The 18,270-nt window shown below is 50.0% G+C and overlaps 1 protein-coding gene across 3 annotated transcripts in view; it reads left to right on the top strand.

Annotated features, from left to right (window-relative positions):
- The window catches only part of LOC104026965 (somatomedin-B and thrombospondin type-1 domain-containing protein-like), a 39,501-nt gene extending 21,788 nt beyond the window's left edge, over nucleotides 1–17,713 (top strand). For 2 of the 3 annotated variants that reach the window (XM_075721268.1, XM_075721270.1), the window contains 4 exons: nucleotides 8,822–9,016; nucleotides 9,967–10,045; nucleotides 11,835–12,011; nucleotides 16,753–17,713. In XM_075721268.1, coding sequence (XP_075577383.1) covers nucleotides 8,822–9,016; nucleotides 9,967–10,045; nucleotides 11,835–12,011; nucleotides 16,753–16,870 — 569 coding nt within the window. In that variant the 3' untranslated portion in view covers nucleotides 16,871–17,713. Of the gene's footprint in view, nucleotides 1–2,534; nucleotides 2,782–8,821; nucleotides 9,017–9,966; nucleotides 10,046–11,834; nucleotides 12,012–16,752 lie in introns of those variants that run through there. The other variant, XM_075721269.1, reaches the window with a different exon arrangement.
- Nucleotides 17,714–18,270: the final 557 nt, after the last annotated feature.

The following is an 18,270-nucleotide window of genomic DNA, read 5'->3' as shown; positions in this document are numbered from 1 at the left end:
ATAAAGTTGAAGAAGGGGCTGGTATTGGACAGCATTGCCCACTCCACAGATGGGTGGGGTGGCCTGGGATGCAGGCAGGGACACTGATTAACTATCCAGACTGAGAGTAAGCTTCCCTTTGTCCCTTGGAAGGGACGTTCCATCTGTAACATCCTCCTGCCCCTCAGAGCTAACAAAGGGAGCGGGAGGGCCTCTGGGAATTGGGTCAGTGGCAGCTCCAGCACAGTGCAGCTTAATTAAGCGAAGCAAAATGAGTGTGAGGGCAGGAAGGGCAGGAGCCCTGCATGGTCAGCAGGGAAAGCAGCAGGGTTTGAGCAAGCAGATCACGTCGCGTTTCCACCTGCCCTAGCGAGCTGCCTCTTGATGTTCCCTGTAGGTTGGAAGACACAATCGCCACTGCCAAGGACGGCCCTGCAAGCTGTTCTGCTCCTGAACCTCTCCTTGTAAGATGGACTAGCCACATTTCCCTTCCGTAAAGCACACTTGCTAGGCTCCAATATTCCTCACAGGGCCAACAGTCCCACTTTTGGACTTGGCGATTGTCTTGCAAGAAATCTGTTGCTCAGCTGACGTGGTCCAGCATGGCTTGGGCCATGTTTTTCTTGGCTTCTTTAACATTACCATCTTTGGAACCTGTCAGGGGAAAAAAAAACCCAAACCCTAAAAAAAATCCCCTAGGGCTATGTCAAACCAGAACAAGGGAGAACCACTTTCAGACTGGGAATGGGAGACGAGCAACAGAGTTTGCTCCCAGGAGCCTTAGGTGGGGGTGGATTCAATATAAACCCTACTGAAATGTCTGGACCCAGATCCAATATTCCTAATAGCGCAGGGTTGGTCAAAATTGCAGTCTTTATGTGGACGCATTGCTTTCTAAAGCTAATTTTCATTCCGTCAGTTTTCTGTGTCTCAGAATAATGTGAATGTGTTCCTCCTACCCCAACAACTGTTGGCAGGGGGACTTGGAGCACGGCAGCGTCAGTGCTGGGAACAGAACCACCTGAGAAGCGTTCTCTGTTCCTGCCCCTCAGTGCATTGCGCAAGAGCCGCGCAGGCCTCTGGTTTGTGTTGACTGATCAGCTGAGTAATGCAATCTCCTTTTGAATGTTCTTCCTGTTCTAGATCAAGGATGAGACATACATTGATTAAATGACTTACCCATGCGGTCACACAGTGAGTGACTCAGTGGCAGAGGCAGGAATTAACACCTGGTATCATTAAATTCCTGCTTCCTAGACCCTATGGCCTTTTATTTCTAGTGCTCTTTCCTCTCCTGGCCTTTTTGCCTCTTGCCCACTGTGGGATTTGTTACATGTGCGATTTCCAAGGTGATAATACCTGACCACTGCCAAGAAAATGAGACGTCTGTCCTTTGCTACAGACTTCCACAGACATACAAAGAAGCTAAAGTTCCTTTTCTTTCTTATCTTTTTGGAATATTTTGCCATGTTATGCCTGAGGTGGTACGGTGCCAGGTCTACTCTGCTCCCATGCCTCCAGCATTGCACATGCCAAAGGTGTTAGCCCGTCCTCTAATATTATTTTCGTTTTTTTTCTAGAAGCATCTTTGCTGCAGTCTCCCTGAAGCGGGAACATTCTGCCCATACCCACTGTTAGTACAGGAGCACGATCGGTCACAAAAAATCAGTGGGTGGGGTTTATAAATCCCAGTTCAGTGTTCAGCAAGGTGTAACATCTGTTGCGATCAATATTTTAGAGCAAGTCTGTTTGATAAAAAGTTACAGTAAAGCCTTTAGCTTCCTACTGAATAGTTAAATGATTCACAGGAGCGGCTCTAATCGCTTTAAGCTTCTTGCGTTTGAAAGTAAGCAGAAAATTCAGAGTAATTCTGTAGAGAGGCAGCTGGATCGCGTATCTTACAGGCTGCGGTACTGGGAATGAAGTACTTTCAGGTTTGTAATGGCTCCTGAGGTATGCTGGAGTCAAATCTGGGGAAAAAAAGGAAAAAAAAAAGAAAGAAAAAGGTCTCTTTTAACATTTGGTTTTGATGATAATCTTTATGACGATTTGGCTGGTAAGTGCTAGCGGTCAGTGCGGTAATTGCACCTCTGGTTTGAGAAGTCCGCAGAGACGGAGCTATGGATGCGCGGGCGCCGCGAGCTGCCGCGGTCACGGCACGGCGGCGCCCCGGCAGCCCCAGCACGAGGCCGGCCGGCGCCTGAAGGGCCCCGCCGCTGCCGGGCCGCCGTCAGGGCCCTGGGCGCCGCCGCCCGGCTCCCGCCCCGCCCGGCTCCCGCCCGGCTGCCCGCGTCAGGCGGCGGGCAGGGGCCCGGCCCGGGGACCCGGCGACACCGAGCGGCCCGCGACCGGGCGGCCGCCGCGGGGCTCCCCCGCCCGGGCAGGCGGCACCGGGGCCCCGCCCGCCCCCGCTCAGCGGCGGGGCCAGGCGGCGGGGGAGGCGCGCCGGCTCCCCGCCCCGCAGCGCCCGCTCCCGGCGCCTCGCAGCCGGCAACCGCGCCGGGCTGCGGGGAGCGAAGGTCGGCGAAGGCGCCGGTGCCGGTGCCGGTGCCGCCATGGCGGGCCGCCCCCGCTGGGCCGCGCTGCTGGCGCTGCTGGCGCTGCCGCCGCTGCCGCCGCTGCCGGCCCTGCCCCGGGGCGCCGCCGCCGGCTGTGCCGCCCGCGGGCTGTGCTGCCCGGGCCGCGACCAGGCCTGCCGCGGCTCCGGCTGGCGGCCCGACGGCTCCCGCGGGCCCTGCTACTGCGACCAGGCGTGCGCCCGCGCCCTCGACTGCTGCCACGACTACGCCGAGGCCTGCCCAGGTGAGGGGCCGGCCGTGCCCGCCGCCTCCCGGGCCCGCCGGCCCCTGCCGGCCCCCGCGCCGCCGGCTGCCCGCCCGCTTTCCGAGCGCTGCCGGGCTCCGCTCCGCTCCGGGGCCGAGCGGGGATGCGGTGGCCGAGGGAGGGGGCCGCAGCCGCTTCGCTCCCCGCGCGGGTGGCGGGTCTGAGGGGTGCCGGGGCGCCCCGGGGCGGGCAGCTGGCAGGGCGCGGCGCGGTGCCGCCTGTTGGCACCGGGCAGCAACGCGACGGGACGTTTCCCGACCGAGTGGGAATCCCCCGGTCCCTTCGCCTCTTGTGCACCGCGCTGCCGCGGACGGGACCGAATCTGCTGCTCGTGTCCACCCGCACGTCCCTGCAAAAGGCATCGGCAGCTGCAGCCGGCGGCTGCCGCTCCGCCGTTCGGTCTGGCGGCAGCCGGGGCCGCGGAGCCCGGGCAGCGCTGGGGACAGCGGCGCTGCCTCCAGAGCGCCTTCTGCTGAGTGCAGGTGTGGCTTAAGGAGATAAGCTATGTTAGCGGCAATGCCATGTTCCCTTCCCACAAACAGCATCCTCGGAGGAGTCTTCTCTGCGCACAATGCCTTTTTTTTTTTAACCTGAATAGTTGTGCCTTAGCACAGTCTTGCTCTAGGCAGATGGGCAGACGCTCCCGTGATTTAATTGCCTTTTTCCTTTGAAGAGAGACCTGGAAAACGGGTGGGAAATGAGTTCATTCCAAAGTGATTTAAGCAAGCTGTGTCTGTGAATGCGGCCAGGCTGGTGGGTCTGCAGACCGACGCCTCCCAAGTGCAGCAGGGAGGGTACAAGAGCTGCCCACGGGATCCCGTAAACCTGCCTCGCCTCTGCCCTGAGGCTGGGCACCCCAGGTCCGCAGGGAGGGTGCCCCTTGGCTGTCCGGCTGTCAGGGAGGGGTGCGCTGGTTGGCGCCGGGTGTCCCAGTGCCTTTGGTGCCTGAACGCGGCTGGGCTGCTGGGTCCTTCAGTACCACAGCGTCCGAATCCTCCGGCTCTCGGCAGTCATCTGGGTTGGCTGGCATAGACAGGAACCCCTCGCGTCTATTCTTCATAGTACAGAAGAGTAATAAGAAAAACGTGTTTGCAGGCCCGTGAGGGGGTAGCGGAGGGCAGCGGCTGCTCCCGTTCTGCGCTGGGCACCCGCACCAGCCGTGGCCCGTGCTGCCCACCCAGCGCAGCGCTGCGCGATCCCAGCCCCCTGCCATTCTGCGGCGAGCCGCAGGAATAGCAGCACCCTGCTCGCGGAGGTCTGGCGAGAAAGCTGCCTTTGCGCAGGATGAGGTATTTCTACGTTATTTCTTGTGATTCATTTGTGCTGGATGTAAGGGTCCCAGTTCTACTTTGACTTGTATTGCCTTCGTAGCCTGGTCTTTTTTCAGTAGTTTTCTTTCTCCCACCACTAAAGAGCTACTTTATCAAACTGACTTGTAAAGCAAAATATTAAGGCAAAAGCATTAATATCTGATGCCAAACAAAACTGAAGAGAGCAGAATATTCCAAATAAATCAGATGCACAACATGATTATAATGTTGGGCAGCCTACAGTCCAATGTACAGGTTTGGTTTTTTTTTTTGTGGTGCATTGCTGGATATATGAAATGTCTCAATTATTTAGATAATAGATAGATACTTAGATAAGGCCAACACGGCAGATGTCCTGTTGGGAGTCTGCTATAGACCACCCAACCAGGATGTAGAGATAGATGAAGTGTTCTCCAAGCGGCTGGCAGAAGTCTCACAATCGCTAGCCCTTGTTCTCGTGGGGGACTTCAACTTGCCAGACATCTGCTGGAAATACAACACAGCAGAGAGGCAACAGTCTAGGAAGTTCCTGGAGTGTGTGGATGATAACTTCCTGACACAGCTGGTAAGCGAGCCTACCAGGGGAGGTGCCTCGCTTGACCTGCTGTTTACAGAGAAGGGCTAGTGGGAGATGTTCTGGTCAGAAGCTGTCTTGGGCTTAGTGATCACGATATGATAGAGTTCTCGATTCTTGGTGATGTAAAGAGGAGGGGCAGCAGAACTGTTAACATGGACTTCCGGAGGGCAGACTTTGGCCTGTTCAGGACGCTGGTTGGGAAAGTCCCTTGGGAGGCAGTCCTGAAGGGCAAGGGGGTCCAGGAAGGCTGGGCCTCCTTCAAGAAGGAAGTCTTAAGGGCGCAGGAGCGGGCTGTCCCCGTGTGCTGTAAGACCAACCGGCGGGGAAGATGACTGGCCTGGCTGAACAGGGAGCTTTTGCTGGGACTCAGGGAAAAAAGAAGAGTCTACCACCTTTGGAAGAAGGGGCGGGCAACTCAGGAAGACTACAGGGATCTTGTTAGGTCATGCAGGGAGGAAATTAGAAAAGCAAAAGCCCAGCTAGAACTCAATCTGGCCACTGTTGTAAAAGATAATAAAAAATGTTTTTATAAGTACATCAACAATAAAAGGAGAGCCAAGGAGAATCTCCATTCTTTGCTGGAGGTGGGGGGGGGGAACATTGTCACCAAGGACGAGGAAAAGGCTGAGGTACTTAACGCTGCCTTTGCCTCTGTGTTTAATAGCCAGACCAGTTATCCCCAGGGTATTCAGCCCCCTGAGCTGGAAGACAGGGACGGGGAGCAGAATGGAGCCCTCATAGTCCAGGAGGAAGTAGTTAACGACCTGCTATGCCACCTGGACATTCACAAGTCTATGGGGCTGAATGGGATCCACCTGAGAGTATTGAGGGAGCTGGCAGAGGAGCTTGCCAAGCCACTCTCCATCATCTATCAGCAGTCCTGGTTAACAGGAGAGGTCCCTGATGACTGGAGGCTTGCCAATGTGATGCCCATCTACAAGAAGGGCTGGAAGGAGGACCCGGGGAACTACAGGCCTGTCAGCCTGACCTTGGTACCGGGAAAGATTATGGAGAGGTTCATATTGAGTGAGCTCAACAGGCATGTGCAGATCAACCGGGGGACCAGGCCCAGCCAGCATGGGTTCATGAAAGGCAGGTCCTGCTTGACCAACCTGATCTCCTTCTATGACCTGGTGACCCGCCTGGTGGATGAAGGAAAGGCTGTGGATGTCATTTACCTGGACTTTAGGAAAGCCTTTGACACAGTCTCCCATAGCATTCTCTTTGGGAAGCTGGCAGCTCATGGCTTGCATGGGCGTACTCTTCACTGGGTAAAAAACTGGTTGGGTGGCCGAGCCCAGAGAGTAGTGCTGAATGGAGTTAAGTCCAGTCAGTGGCTGGTCATGAGCGTTGTTCCCCAAGGCTCTGTTTTGGGGCCAGCCTTGTTCAATATCTTTATCAATGATCTAGATGAGGGGAGTGAGTGCACCCTCAGTAAGTTTGCGGATGACACCAAGTTGGGTGGGAGTGTCAATCTGCTTGAGGGTAGGATGGCCCTGCAGAGGGATCTGGACAGGCTGGACTGATGGGCCAAGGCCAACTGTATGAGATTCAACAAGGCCAAGTGCTGGGTGTTGCACTTCAGTCACAACAACCCCATGCAACGCTACAGGCTTGGGGAAGAGTGGCTGGAAAGCTCCCTGGTGGAAAAGGACCTGGGGGTGTTGGTAGACAGCTGGCTGAACATGAGCCAGCAGTGTGCGCGGGTGGCCAAGAAGGCCAACAGGATCCTGGCTTGTATCAGGAATAGTGTGGCCAGCAGGAGCAGGGAGGTGATTGTCCCCCTGTACTCGGCGCTGGTGAGGCCGCACCTGGAATATTGTGTCCAGTTTTGGGCCCCTCAATACAAGAAAGACATTGAGGTGCTGGAGCATGTCCAGAGAAGGGCAACGAAGCTGGTGAAGGGTCTGGAGCACAGGCCTTATGAGGAGCGGCTGAGGGAGCTGGGGTTGTTTAGTCTGGAGAAGAGGAGGCTGAGGGGAGACCTTATCGCTCTCTACAACTACCTGAAAGGAGGGTGTAGGGACATGGGTATTGGTATCTTCTCTCAAGTAGTTAGCGATAGGACAAGAGGAAATGGGCTCAAGCTGCACCAGGGGAGGTTTAGATTGGATATTAGGAAAAATTTCTTCACAGAAAGGGTAGTCAAGCATTGGAACAGGCTGCCCAGAGAGGTGGTGGAGTCACCATCCCTGGAAGCGTTCAATAAATGGGTAGACGTGGCACCTGGGGACATGGTTTAGTCTACCCTTAACTGGTTTAGTGTGGACTTGGTAGTATTAGGTTAATGGTTGGACCGGATGATCTTAAAGGTCTTTTCCAACCTAAATGATTCTATGATTCTATGATTCTATAATTGATTTAATTCCTAATCTTTGAATAGGTTCAAAAACCTGTTTGTGGTGACTTTAGACAAAGAAGAAAAGCAGTAGCATTTGAAAGATCTTCCTAAAGTTTCTGAAGACAAGGGCAGTTTCAAATGAGGTTGATGCAGTAATTAGGGGTTATCTGTCCATGGGAGAATAAATTGAAGCATCAGGCTTGAGCTGCTCAGAAAGGCTGGGATTCCCAACAGCATTTAGCAGCTTACCTCCCAATGAAATCAGTGGGACACAGGCCCACTGGAATGCCTTTGTAAATCAGAGTGTGAATGTCTGTTACAGTAAGGTGCTGAGCGTAGTGGCTCTTAATGGATTCGAATGGGCTCATCTGCATCTTTAAATTGAGTGATAGATTAGTGGTGGAGCTGGACTCGGAACCAAGGAGTTCCTCGTGCCTGAGCTCAGTGTCATGGGTCAAATGTTTCTGTTCTTGCGTAGTTTGCCTCTTGAGTACTCGCAGGGACTTTGGTGGAAGGTAGCTTGCAAGTGCAGCCCTTCTCTTAGTGTATGTAAGGTGATGTGTGCTGGCCTTTAGCTGGTCACTGTGTGCGTGAGGCACCCAGTGGCTGAACCAACCTGATAAGACACCTATTCACTGGTACGACTGAAGTTTGATGTTCTTTGAAGCGCTGGTGTGGTGAATGGTCATACACTGGCCCGGCTCAGTCACAAGATACAGAAATGCAAGGAGAGGGGCTGTAGCCAACTGAGAATATGTGAGGAAAAAATAATATATCAGTCTAGGCTGACCTGCAAGTGTTTTTCTCCAAAGGTATTGTTCTTGATGGTTAGGTTGTGTTGGTTAAGTACAACTGATCAGGTATATCATGGGTTATGGTTCCAGGTTGCCTTTGAGAGAGACCAGCAGGTGAATGCTCTTGTGCTGGAGTAATTCCTGTGTTATTCTTCATAGTCTCTTCAAAGATTCAATCCTGTGAAACTCAACTATGGGCATGCTCATGGGGAAGAGATCACAAAGGGGGATATGTGACACAGGGAACGGTACCAGGGTGTTTCAGACTGAATGGATGGGATGTCGAATGCTGAAGGAAGATACTTCTTTAGCTGCATGGAGGCCAAAGCTTAGGAGTTTAGCACCGTGGATACTATGTGAAAACAAGTAGGGATGCTCAATGGTGTGAAGATGTTTGAAGCATTACTTAGAGCAGGTTCCCAAAATTTAAAGTCATGAGTCACATCCTTAGAATATTTTGGGATTGGTTCCAACGTGTACAGAGTGGAAGTCATTGTATTTCATTTTGGTACTTGAACTCAACTACAGCCTGCCACGTGATGGTCCAAACTCTGTGGCTGGTCATCATTTGCTGTGTGACATCTCACAGGAGAAGTCAGTAAGGTTTCAGGCCTTATCTGCACGAAGGGTCTGCAACACCCTCCCTTTCCTCCTGCTCTTTATCCTGCTCTTTCCCTAACACTCAATTTGACCTCCTCTAATTTAAAAACTTTTCTCGATTCATCCAGTGCAGGTTCCAGTTTGCAGGGGAGGCCTGCAGTGGTGTAGGAGAGGGAGGTGACTGGCCCCATGTAGACTAGCCTGGATGGCTGGAGCTTCTGGGCAGGTAATTTTCTGGGAGCAGAGCTGCTGGGAACTGCCCAACACAACTGTGGGACAGGTGTGAAATAAGGAAGGTTGTACTGAGCTATGTCAAAAAGTGTCTTTCCTGGAGGAGGCGCGTCACCGGTGTCATTTCTGTAACCTTCCACATCCCTGTTTGTTACTCTTTCTCCAGCTATCCCCTGTGTCGTATCTCAGTGGAGTGTCTGGAGTGGCTGCGCAGAGCCTTGCAAGACGACGTATCGTGTTCGGTGGAGGCACATCATCCAGGAGCCCAGGAACGGAGGAGAGGCATGCCCTCCTCTGGAGGAGAGGGCTGGCTGCGTGGAGTACTGGACTCAGCAAGGAACAGAGTGCAAACAGTCCCTGAGTAAGTCCACTGAAAATGTAAGTGTCTGGGTAATCGGGGGGAGGACTCTTGTCTGGGTCAGCAGAGCTGATCTTTCTTTACTGTATTTGAAAAGAGTTGTTTTCAGACACCAGCATGTTTGCTCTGGGCCTGTCTGGTGTGATTGAGAACTGGGCTCTTCACACAGGGGCTCAGAGATATCCTTCCCGGGACAGTATTTGAAAGTGGTGCCTGCCACTTGCTGTGATCTGCTGTGTTTCAAAAGTGAAATATTACAGGCGTGTTGTGATCTCACTTACACAAGTGTAAATCTCTAGCAATTTTGATAGAGTTGGTAGATTTATGCCTGTTTAAAACTTCTGTAAGTGGGTGTTGAGCACTTTTTTTTTTTCTTTTTTATGCATCTTTTTTTATTTTATGAGTCATCTGCAAAAAGTCATGAAGGAGCAATACCCATCAAAGGCAAGGTATGACTTCGCTGCACTGGAGCAGAATGCAGGCAGAGACGACCTCCAACTAGTTTCTGGAGAAAAAGCCTGATTTCAGTTTGTTCAAATCAACTTTTTGTGACATACCTTTACTGATTTTTAGAAGAACTGCTTGGAATTTTTGCTGGTATTTTGGTGTCAAAATCTGTCCAGTCTGGATGTTGGCTGTAACTGACTGCTTCAAACCTGTTTGAGAGTTGGTATTAAGTGAATATTGCCTCCCCACTCTGTCTTCTGGGTGTGCCTGATAAGTAGCCTTACTCTGCTCAGGCAAATGTCTGGCAACAATACAGATTCTCTTTTCAGTGAAACGGTTGATGGTCACAGATAATATGAAAATACAAAGTTAGAATTGGTTTTGTCTCCTGCTTAAGATAAAACCGTATGACAATGAAGGCCCATCTTTGCTGTTTTGCAGACATAAACAGCCTTAGTGCAGTATTGCCACTTATACTATGTACTCTTTCTCTTTGATATACACAGTCCCAGCATTAATAACAACAGGAGGGTTTGGAAAAGCGAGGAAAAAAAGAGCTGCAGCTGATGGCAGTGAAAGAGCAGGGTAAGTTGGATGCTCAGCACAAGGGGCTCCACCTTCAATGTCTCTCTGGTTGCAGTTTTGGGCCCACTTTTTGCTGATCAGAACTGGTGTTTCCCAGCAGAAGGGCAGGACTTCACTAGAGCAGGGTGTGCTGCTCTCCCCTCAGCAACAGCAGTATCTGCAGTGCATTTGAAGGTTGTGGGTCTTCCTTGATGTAAGGCCAGTACGAGACTGAAATTCAGCTCTTTGTTCATACCATCGCTGCTGTTTAAGGTTGTGTGATCAGAAAGCCAAAGACCATTCACTTCAGCTCTTCCCAATGTGGAATCTGATGTAGTTTTTTATGTAAATGGGGTAAATTCTCAGGGGGCAGAGTTTACTATCTTGTTGCATGGGAAGCACATCCCTCTCTCATTTCAGCCCCCCTTGGCTGTAACACTGCCTGTTTTCCCCTGCAGCACTGTTGCACAGCACAGGTACGGGCAGGGTTGTGCAGAAAGCTCTTGCATTTTACCTTCTGAGACACAGCCATGTCTGTGTGTGCTGCTCTGCCTCCATGCTGGTGCCTCAAACACAGGGGAGCTGGCATCAGCCTTCCCAGTCCTATTCTTTGCCAGTTGGGGTCATCGCTAGCAGCGACACAGTGCTGATGGGAAAGGTTATCTACCACCCTGTAACCCCTCGTACACAGCTTTGCAAGCTAGTTATTCCCCAGGGGTTCTTATTGCAGTCCCTGCTGGTTTGCCTGTTCCTTGTTGAGAGCTGCCATTCCTCTAAACACGCTGTGGGGTTTCCCAGAGCTGCTCTTGCAGCACGAAGCAGCCATGCACTTGTTGATTTATTTCCCCACATGCTGTTGTACATGTATTTCCATAACGCGTGGCTGCATCCCTCCCCTTCACTTAAGTGTCTGAAGGAAAGGGTAGCTGTTCACCCTGAGCCTCCCTTGGACTCCTCATTAGTTGAACCTTTTCCCTGTAAAATTAAAAAATGTGAGCACAGCTCTATTGCATGTGTATTTATCCTTGCTCTTTCCCTCAGATAAGACAAGGAAGCAAACTGCTTACGTGGTTCAGTGTGCTACTTGAAGGTGTTTGGAAATCCCCATGATGACTGATACAGAACCAGTCTAGACTAGAATCCAATTCTCTGCAGTGTTTATAGACGATTATTGAACTTCCTTGGTTTTCCCCTCCAAACAAGGCCAGTTCTTTTGGGCTTTCCTCTCAGGTTTGGTTAAAATCAGAAATACAAAGAAGTCTGCGCAGCGCAGAAGTGCTGTGTCAATCTGGTAGTCCTCCCACTGAGATATGACAACCTCATTCTGTCTCTTAGGAGGGAGATCATCACAAGGAAAGCCTTTACAGACCGAATCTTAGCTCCCGTTGCAAGTTGCTCTACAAAACCCATTAGAAGTAACTGAGAGTAGATGATAAGAAGGTGTAGTTCAACAAATGGATACCAGACTTGGAATCGGAACATCTGTCTGTTGTTTTTTTTGGCTTTAGTCAAATGCTTGACCAATCTGTGTCTCTATTTGTGAAAACAGATGCCAGTAATACCTGATATTTTTTGATATGTCAGTTGAAAACACCAGCAGAGTAGTTTATTCCCCATTTAACCTTGTCAAAATGCAGGTACCCTGCGTGTTATGGTTTTTATGACCTTGGGTGTGGGGGGTTTTGTTTGTTTGTTTTTTGTTTTTCTTAATTAACAATCTATGGTCACGCAGTTTAGTCTGGCTCTTCCAGTCCCATGGAGGGCTCTAATCTGGTTATTGAGCTAACCTACTCGGTTATTTTGGTTGCAGGTACTGTGTTGAATTCCAGCTTGTGGCCATCACGCCAGGCTGCTTGCACAGCCACCGCTCGTACACTCACTGGATGCAGTATCTCAGGGAAGGCCACACTGTCTGCGTGGAGTGTCAGCACCCGGCTTTAGACTCCAGAAGTCTACATTGTTATGGGGATGGCAGTGGAAGCAAAAAGTAAGAGTTTTAGCTTTTGTTTTCATGTTGAATTTTTCATTCTTCTCCCTTGATCTGTTTGTCCCCGTTTCACAATGAGCTGCATGCAGCCCTCTGGAGTGCTCTACTTACATTAACTGGTCTTTGTTGTGTACCATGAGTTTCCAGCAGAGATGAAATGACCTGGTGAAGCTCGCATATTAAACCAGCCAGGACTGAAGTGTGGGAGTACCTGCACTTAGCCTGCTAAATCTCACTGACTTTTAAGTGGCACAGTTGTGGAGTTTTTTTGTTTTAAAGGCACTGCAGCCATGCTTCTAAGGTTAACAGTCCTGTCAGATGTCAAATAAAACCGAATCTGTTTCTGATTTTTAAGCACTGGGGATTTTGTTCTTACAAGTGACCATTTATGAGTATTTCTGGCAAGTGGCAGCTGGCTTATGGACTTGGGGTATGTGCTGGCACCTGCGGTTGGATGGAGGTACGGTTAAATCTTTGCACTTTCAGCATCCTTTCCCTGGAAAGCTGAAGAAGCTTTGGGGTGATTGATGGGGACCACCCAGTTTGCACAAATTGGGCGGGCTCCAGCAAAGATGAAGGGAATGGCTTGAAGCTGCGAAACACATCTGTGGCAGAGCCAGCAACAGAGGAGTCCTGGCTCCCAAGCCTCTGCTGTGGTCACTGGAGGCACAGCTGCTGCATTGCTTTTATCCTGATACTCTTAACCCCATTGTTAGTTTATTAAAGGCATCTTCTGAAACTGGTTAGCAGCCCTGCCTGAGAAAATCATTGCCCATCAGTGCTGGGCAGGGGTATTTTTAAAACTTATATGAATGTTGAAATAAGCACGTTCATTTGAATTAGGAACTCTAAACTAGGATTGTCAGGCCTCAAGCACACAATGTATTGCACTACCAAGACCACCAATAATGGCCTTTTTAGGCAGGGTTTTTCTCAGGCTTTTAGTAAGACTAAGTCACGTCAGAGTCTTTTCCTTCCCTGCCTCAGCTTGTTATGTACAAAGGTTCCAAAAGCTTTTAGATAAAGAAGAAAAAAACTTAAGTGGTGTGGCCAGGAGTAGCTCTTATCTGCATTCAACGTGTAAATGATTATAAAAGCTTACAATAATGTTATTTTACTAAAACCCTGGAGCCAGACAGAAACATCAGATTAAGCAAAATAAAAAATACATTCAGGAATTCATTTCCTCATTGGGCTGCAAAAAGAGGGGGGCATTTTCCTTCTCCTGATCTTGTGCACAGCACTGTCTGTGGAATGGAAGCACAAAGAAAAGGGGACTGTGTCCTTTAGGAATGATGGTCTGATCGTCAGGTGTTGGCAGGCTGAAGGCTGGAGAGGGGTAGCAGTAATGGAGTTGGGGTGAATGGTGGCTGGTTCAGTGAAGCCAGGGCTCAGCCCACATCTCAGCAGATGGTTTAAATCCGTCCCAATTGAGCAGAGCCTAGACATTGTTCCCAGAGTCTTGCTGGAGGTCTGTAAGATGAACGGGTGGGTCCATTTCATTACAGGCGTGTGAGAGCCAGCAGGGAAGCCAACTTTTAACACAGTGAGCTTTTACCCCTCAGCGTTACTGCCTGTAATGTCATATGAAGTCATATCTGTGGCATTTTCTAGGCAGGTGTGAGGTGTGTTTGCCGAGCTGAGGTACTGTGTGTTCACTTGGGTTCATTGCCAGGGTAGTAACATAGCTTGGATGACAGGCAGGGCTGGCCCGAGCAGTGGACGAAGCTCCTATCTACAAAAGGTGATGGAGGTGCACTTTAAGCAGTGCTGGGCAGCTTTGTCAGAGATGAAGGCATGACTGGCAGATGGAACATGAATGATGTCTCTGGTCTGCAGCTTTCTCATCCTATGTGTGTGTGAAGCCTCCCTTACACTTCACATGAATCTTTTAGATAACTCCCACGTATCCCCTAGATAGGTAACCTCCAGGGCATGGTCTGGTGTTCTTTATCACTGTTTGACCTTACAGTGGTGGGTCAAGGAGGTTGTTGTCCAGGGCTGGGTATCTTGCTTGGTTTTCTTGATATCAACATCTCAAGTGCAAGTATTTACTATAGGTATTCTTTATATGAACAGAGCTATCCCCTAATTTGTTTCCAGAAATAATATGCTTTTTTTACCAGGTTGCATGGAGGAGAAAACTGACCTCCGTGATCTCTGAGAAGAAATTGGACTGTTGGTGGGGACAGCCATTGAGTGGGATGAGGGAAATGACTGTGAAAAGGCTTCTGTCTTCTGTTAGAGTACGTGGCCATACCTGAGCATGCAGTCCTGCAAGGGAGCAGTGCTCTGAGGGGGTTGCATGGTGAGGTCCTCGGGCTGGGATTCGCTGGCCAGATGTGGAGAGCATAAATGTGATGCTTGTTTAGAAAGGTGGAAGAAGATGGGAAAGTAACTGCTGCCCTGAGAAAGAGGATGGTGGGAGGCCAAAGCTTGTGCCAGAGCCTAGGATGCAGCATGTGTTGAGCTTGCCTAGATCTGCTCACAAGTCTCTGGCTGTATACTCAGTTCACCCTCATTTTGAATTTTTGCTGTTGTAGCTGTGCCAGGAGACATGGACAGTTTGTGGTAACCTCAGAGCAGTGGCTACGCCGGCTGACCCGTGCCATCGTGCGCTGGCCTGGGTCTCTAGGGCTGCTGGCTGAGGCTGTGCAGGAGGCATGCACAGCTGCTGCTGTCCCGCCCACGCTGTGCCTGCGCTTTCCTTCTCACCCTGTCAATTCGGCAGCTTGTGCCAGCGTTTAGTTCCCCGAGATATTGTTCCAAGAGTGACTCTCAGGAAGCAAAACATCTGACAGAGTTTAAAATAAACTCAGCAATGCTGGTATATTTTGATGAGTATTTCCTAATTATCTTCTTGTGTCTAAGTGGAGTCTGGCTTATAAACGCTTCAAGTTAGAGAGATGCTTGTTTTCTGTGCCTTCCACCTGTCTCCCACTCTGTAGAAGATGCTAGTTCATTTTAACCCCTGTTATGCAAGCTCAGAAGGTTTCCCAAAGTCCTTGATTTATGGCCAGGTCTGTGGCCGTCGGGTGGGGATAGCTAGGATAATCTGGCTTGCATTGGCTTCTTTCTTCTAGAAGGTTTTGAGATAAACAAGGCAGAGCATCGAGCTGGGAAATTGATCTGTTAATTTTGGATCGTCTTCTGAAAGATCTACAAATCAAGCACAGACTTGACATCTGTGAAATTGTTACTCAGCCTGTGTCTAGGAGGATCAGCTGCTCTTCATCATCTGGAGCAAGATGTGGTGGTTGTAGCACATAAATGTCCAGACTGCAGCGGTTTATGCCCATGCTCATGGGGCACAGGGAGAGAGGATGGATGGATTTGATTTATAGCAAAGTCAGTATTTGCCTTCCCTACCAGCAAGATGAGAGTAAGCAAGTTTAGCTTATATGTTTTGGCTTATGTGTTTAAGGAGTAAAGCCTTTTAAAGGTAAAGCTGCAGCCCAGAGTATTGGAGGATATGGGACTGCTCTGTGTGAAGCCTGCTTTATCTGGGATCTTAATCCTCCCTGTGCAGATTCTGGTATTTTGAAATGACCCCAAGCCAAAAGAAAAATACAGTGAGCCTTTTCCAACCATGTGTGATGCATAAAACCCTGCTCTGGAGCATGACATCTCATTAAACCAAGAGCAAGGTTATCTTTGTGGAGTTAGAGCAATAATTCCAGTTTCCACAGAACTATAAAACAAGCAGAAGTTAGGGGTCTGTTGGGCTATTCTGTGGGCAGCTTTGTGCACAGGGCAAGGGTTGATCCAGTTGTGGTATTTGTGCTTCTCCAAAGGTCAGGGCTGGGACGCACTGATGTGAGGAGCTCCCTTAAACCACTAAATGCTAAAATGTGCGAAGGGGCACAGTGCTATAGCAAAATTTCAGTTTCTGTAGCCATTAGGCCAGCATTGCTTGTGCAGCCACTGATTGTGAAATGCCTGTGGATCTGCTTGGTTGTTTTAATAGGATATTTCTCTGTTCAGTTCTGGTCAACATATTGATGGACTGGCTGGGAGAAAAGGTGTTGGTTGGTTGGTTTTTTTGTCCTCTACTTAAGGCCCGTGAATAAACTTGTTCCAACGCTTGTGGGTCTGGTGCCTCCAGCCAGCTGCCATCCAGAAGCCGTGTTAGCGTGCAGCTCTTAGCAGGGCGGAAAAGCTTAGGCAAGTGTTCCGCTGACGCGGTTACCCAGGGATGCTCATGTCCCTGCACTGCTCACACACCTGTGCTGTTTATTGCGTGCTAGGTACTTACCCAGCATCTCGATGGCTATGGGTGGCAATAGAGCTCTGCCTGCTGAGAGGGAGCGTGGTGTTATAAAGAAAAATGGAGAAAAAGGTGTTTTGCCCACTTCGCAACCTGTCAATGTTTCAATACAGGAGTTATGGGGACACCGGTGTGCTTCGTGAGTTGTTGCATGCAGTGCTGGGCACCTCAGGGGAATGTTTCTGTGAATCCTTTTGGACTTAACATCTACAGTATGTGCTGCTCTCGGTTCCTCCAGTCCAGTGTTCCTGACTGATTGTGGCTTTACTTCACACTATTATAATCCTATGGGGGTCACTATGGTTGCTTCTTCTTTAGAGTGGTAGAAAGGCAGAATTGGGTCCATGGAGTGAAAATCGATATTAGCAAACTAAATGGGGTTTACTGGGTGATTTAAGCCCTCGTTGTACAAGTGACTTCCCTGCAGCGGAGGTGCAGCACATTAACTTTCTCCCTCTTATGACTGTGTTTCAGGAATCAGCTGCTGCACTGGCAGGCAGTAGGGAACCCTCAGTGCAAGGGAACCTGGAAAAGAATCCGCCAGCTGGACACTTGCTCCTGTCCTTCTGTTCACAGCTTCTTGTTCATCTAACTTCTCCTGACAGTCCCAGCAAGTGAGCGCTGTGATGGCTTGTCTGGCACAAATGTGTGGCAGCAATAGTAACCACAACAAAACAATGACTTCTCTGTGCTAGAGGCAATGCTGCTTCATTTCAAGAGGTTGCTGTCTGCACTAGGGCATCCTGAATCCTCTCTGTCCCTGTGTACTCCTCGATTTCCAAAGAAATCAGGCTGGCTGTAAAGTGCCAATCTCCTTCTGCATATCCATTCCTGCTGCCTCTTCTGCCTGAGAGAGACCTGTCTGACCCTGATGACTTCTTGCAAATTCCCCCTTTCTTGAGAGGAACAAGAATTCACCAAACGAGAAATCAGACAAAAAAGGCCATATGAACCCAGGTTTAATTATTGTTTTTCCAAAGTCTCAATGAAGAATCAACAATGCAAAATAAATTAACTCAAGTGCCTTCTTTTCATGGCAATGGCACTTCTTTGTGGGTGCTTCCTGCTTGTGCTTATATATCTTTTCCTTTTGTTTTCGCCCTCCCTGGTCTCATCATTTCATATTGATCCTCAGTCTTACAGAGGGTTGATCTTGTGCTGCTGAGATAATGGCCAAACTTAGAAATGAGCCTGTTCAAATCTGTGAGAATAGAAGTACCAGGGATAAATGGGCCCTTGGACTTCAGGTTTCAAGGAGCATCTCCGAGTTGCCCAAAAATGCAGTGCAGTCCTGGGGCTCTAAATAGGAAGTCATCCCAGCTGTACCAGGAGGGCTAGCTATAGCCTTGTATTTTCAACTGGAAAATATTTGAAATATTTTTTTATATTCTGCTGATTTATATTCATACTTTTCTATAAATGAAAATAAAGGAGACTGGAGGTGTTCTCCCAGTGTGTGTCTATTGATTAATCTGTGTAGTGCCATCTCTTTAGTCCCTGAACCTGCCTAATTTGTTTTGGCCAGTCTTGCTGCTGACTTGTCCGCTCCACAGAGGTGAGGGTTGGCATGTATTGGGTTTGCGCAGCAAAGTTTTGGTAGCAGAGGGGCTACAGGGGTGGTTTCTGTGAGAAACTGCTGGAAGTTTCCCCCATGTCTGATAGAGCCAATGCCAGCTGGCTCCAAGATGGAGCCGCCACTGGCCAAGGCTGAGCCCATCAGCGACGGTGGTAGCACCTCTGGCATAACGTATTTAAGAAGCGGGGGAAAAAAACCCAAGCACCAGGACACAAAGTGCAGCCGAAGAGAGGAGTGAGAATACATGAGAGGAACGGCCCTGCAGCCCCCAAGGTGACTGCAGGAGGAGGGCAGGAGGTGCTCCAGGCACGGAGCAGAGGTTCCCCTGCACCCCGGGTGCAGCCCATGGCGAGGCAGCTGTGCCCTGCACCCATGGAGGCCCCCGGGGAGCAGAGATCCCCCTGCACCCGGGGAGG

Source organism: Pelecanus crispus, chromosome 14, assembly GCF_030463565.1.
Source record: "Pelecanus crispus isolate bPelCri1 chromosome 14, bPelCri1.pri, whole genome shotgun sequence".
NCBI lineage: Eukaryota > Metazoa > Chordata > Aves > Pelecaniformes > Pelecanidae > Pelecanus > Pelecanus crispus.
The sequence above is the reverse complement of the archived record's forward strand: the minus strand, read 5'-3'. Positions and strand labels throughout refer to the sequence as shown.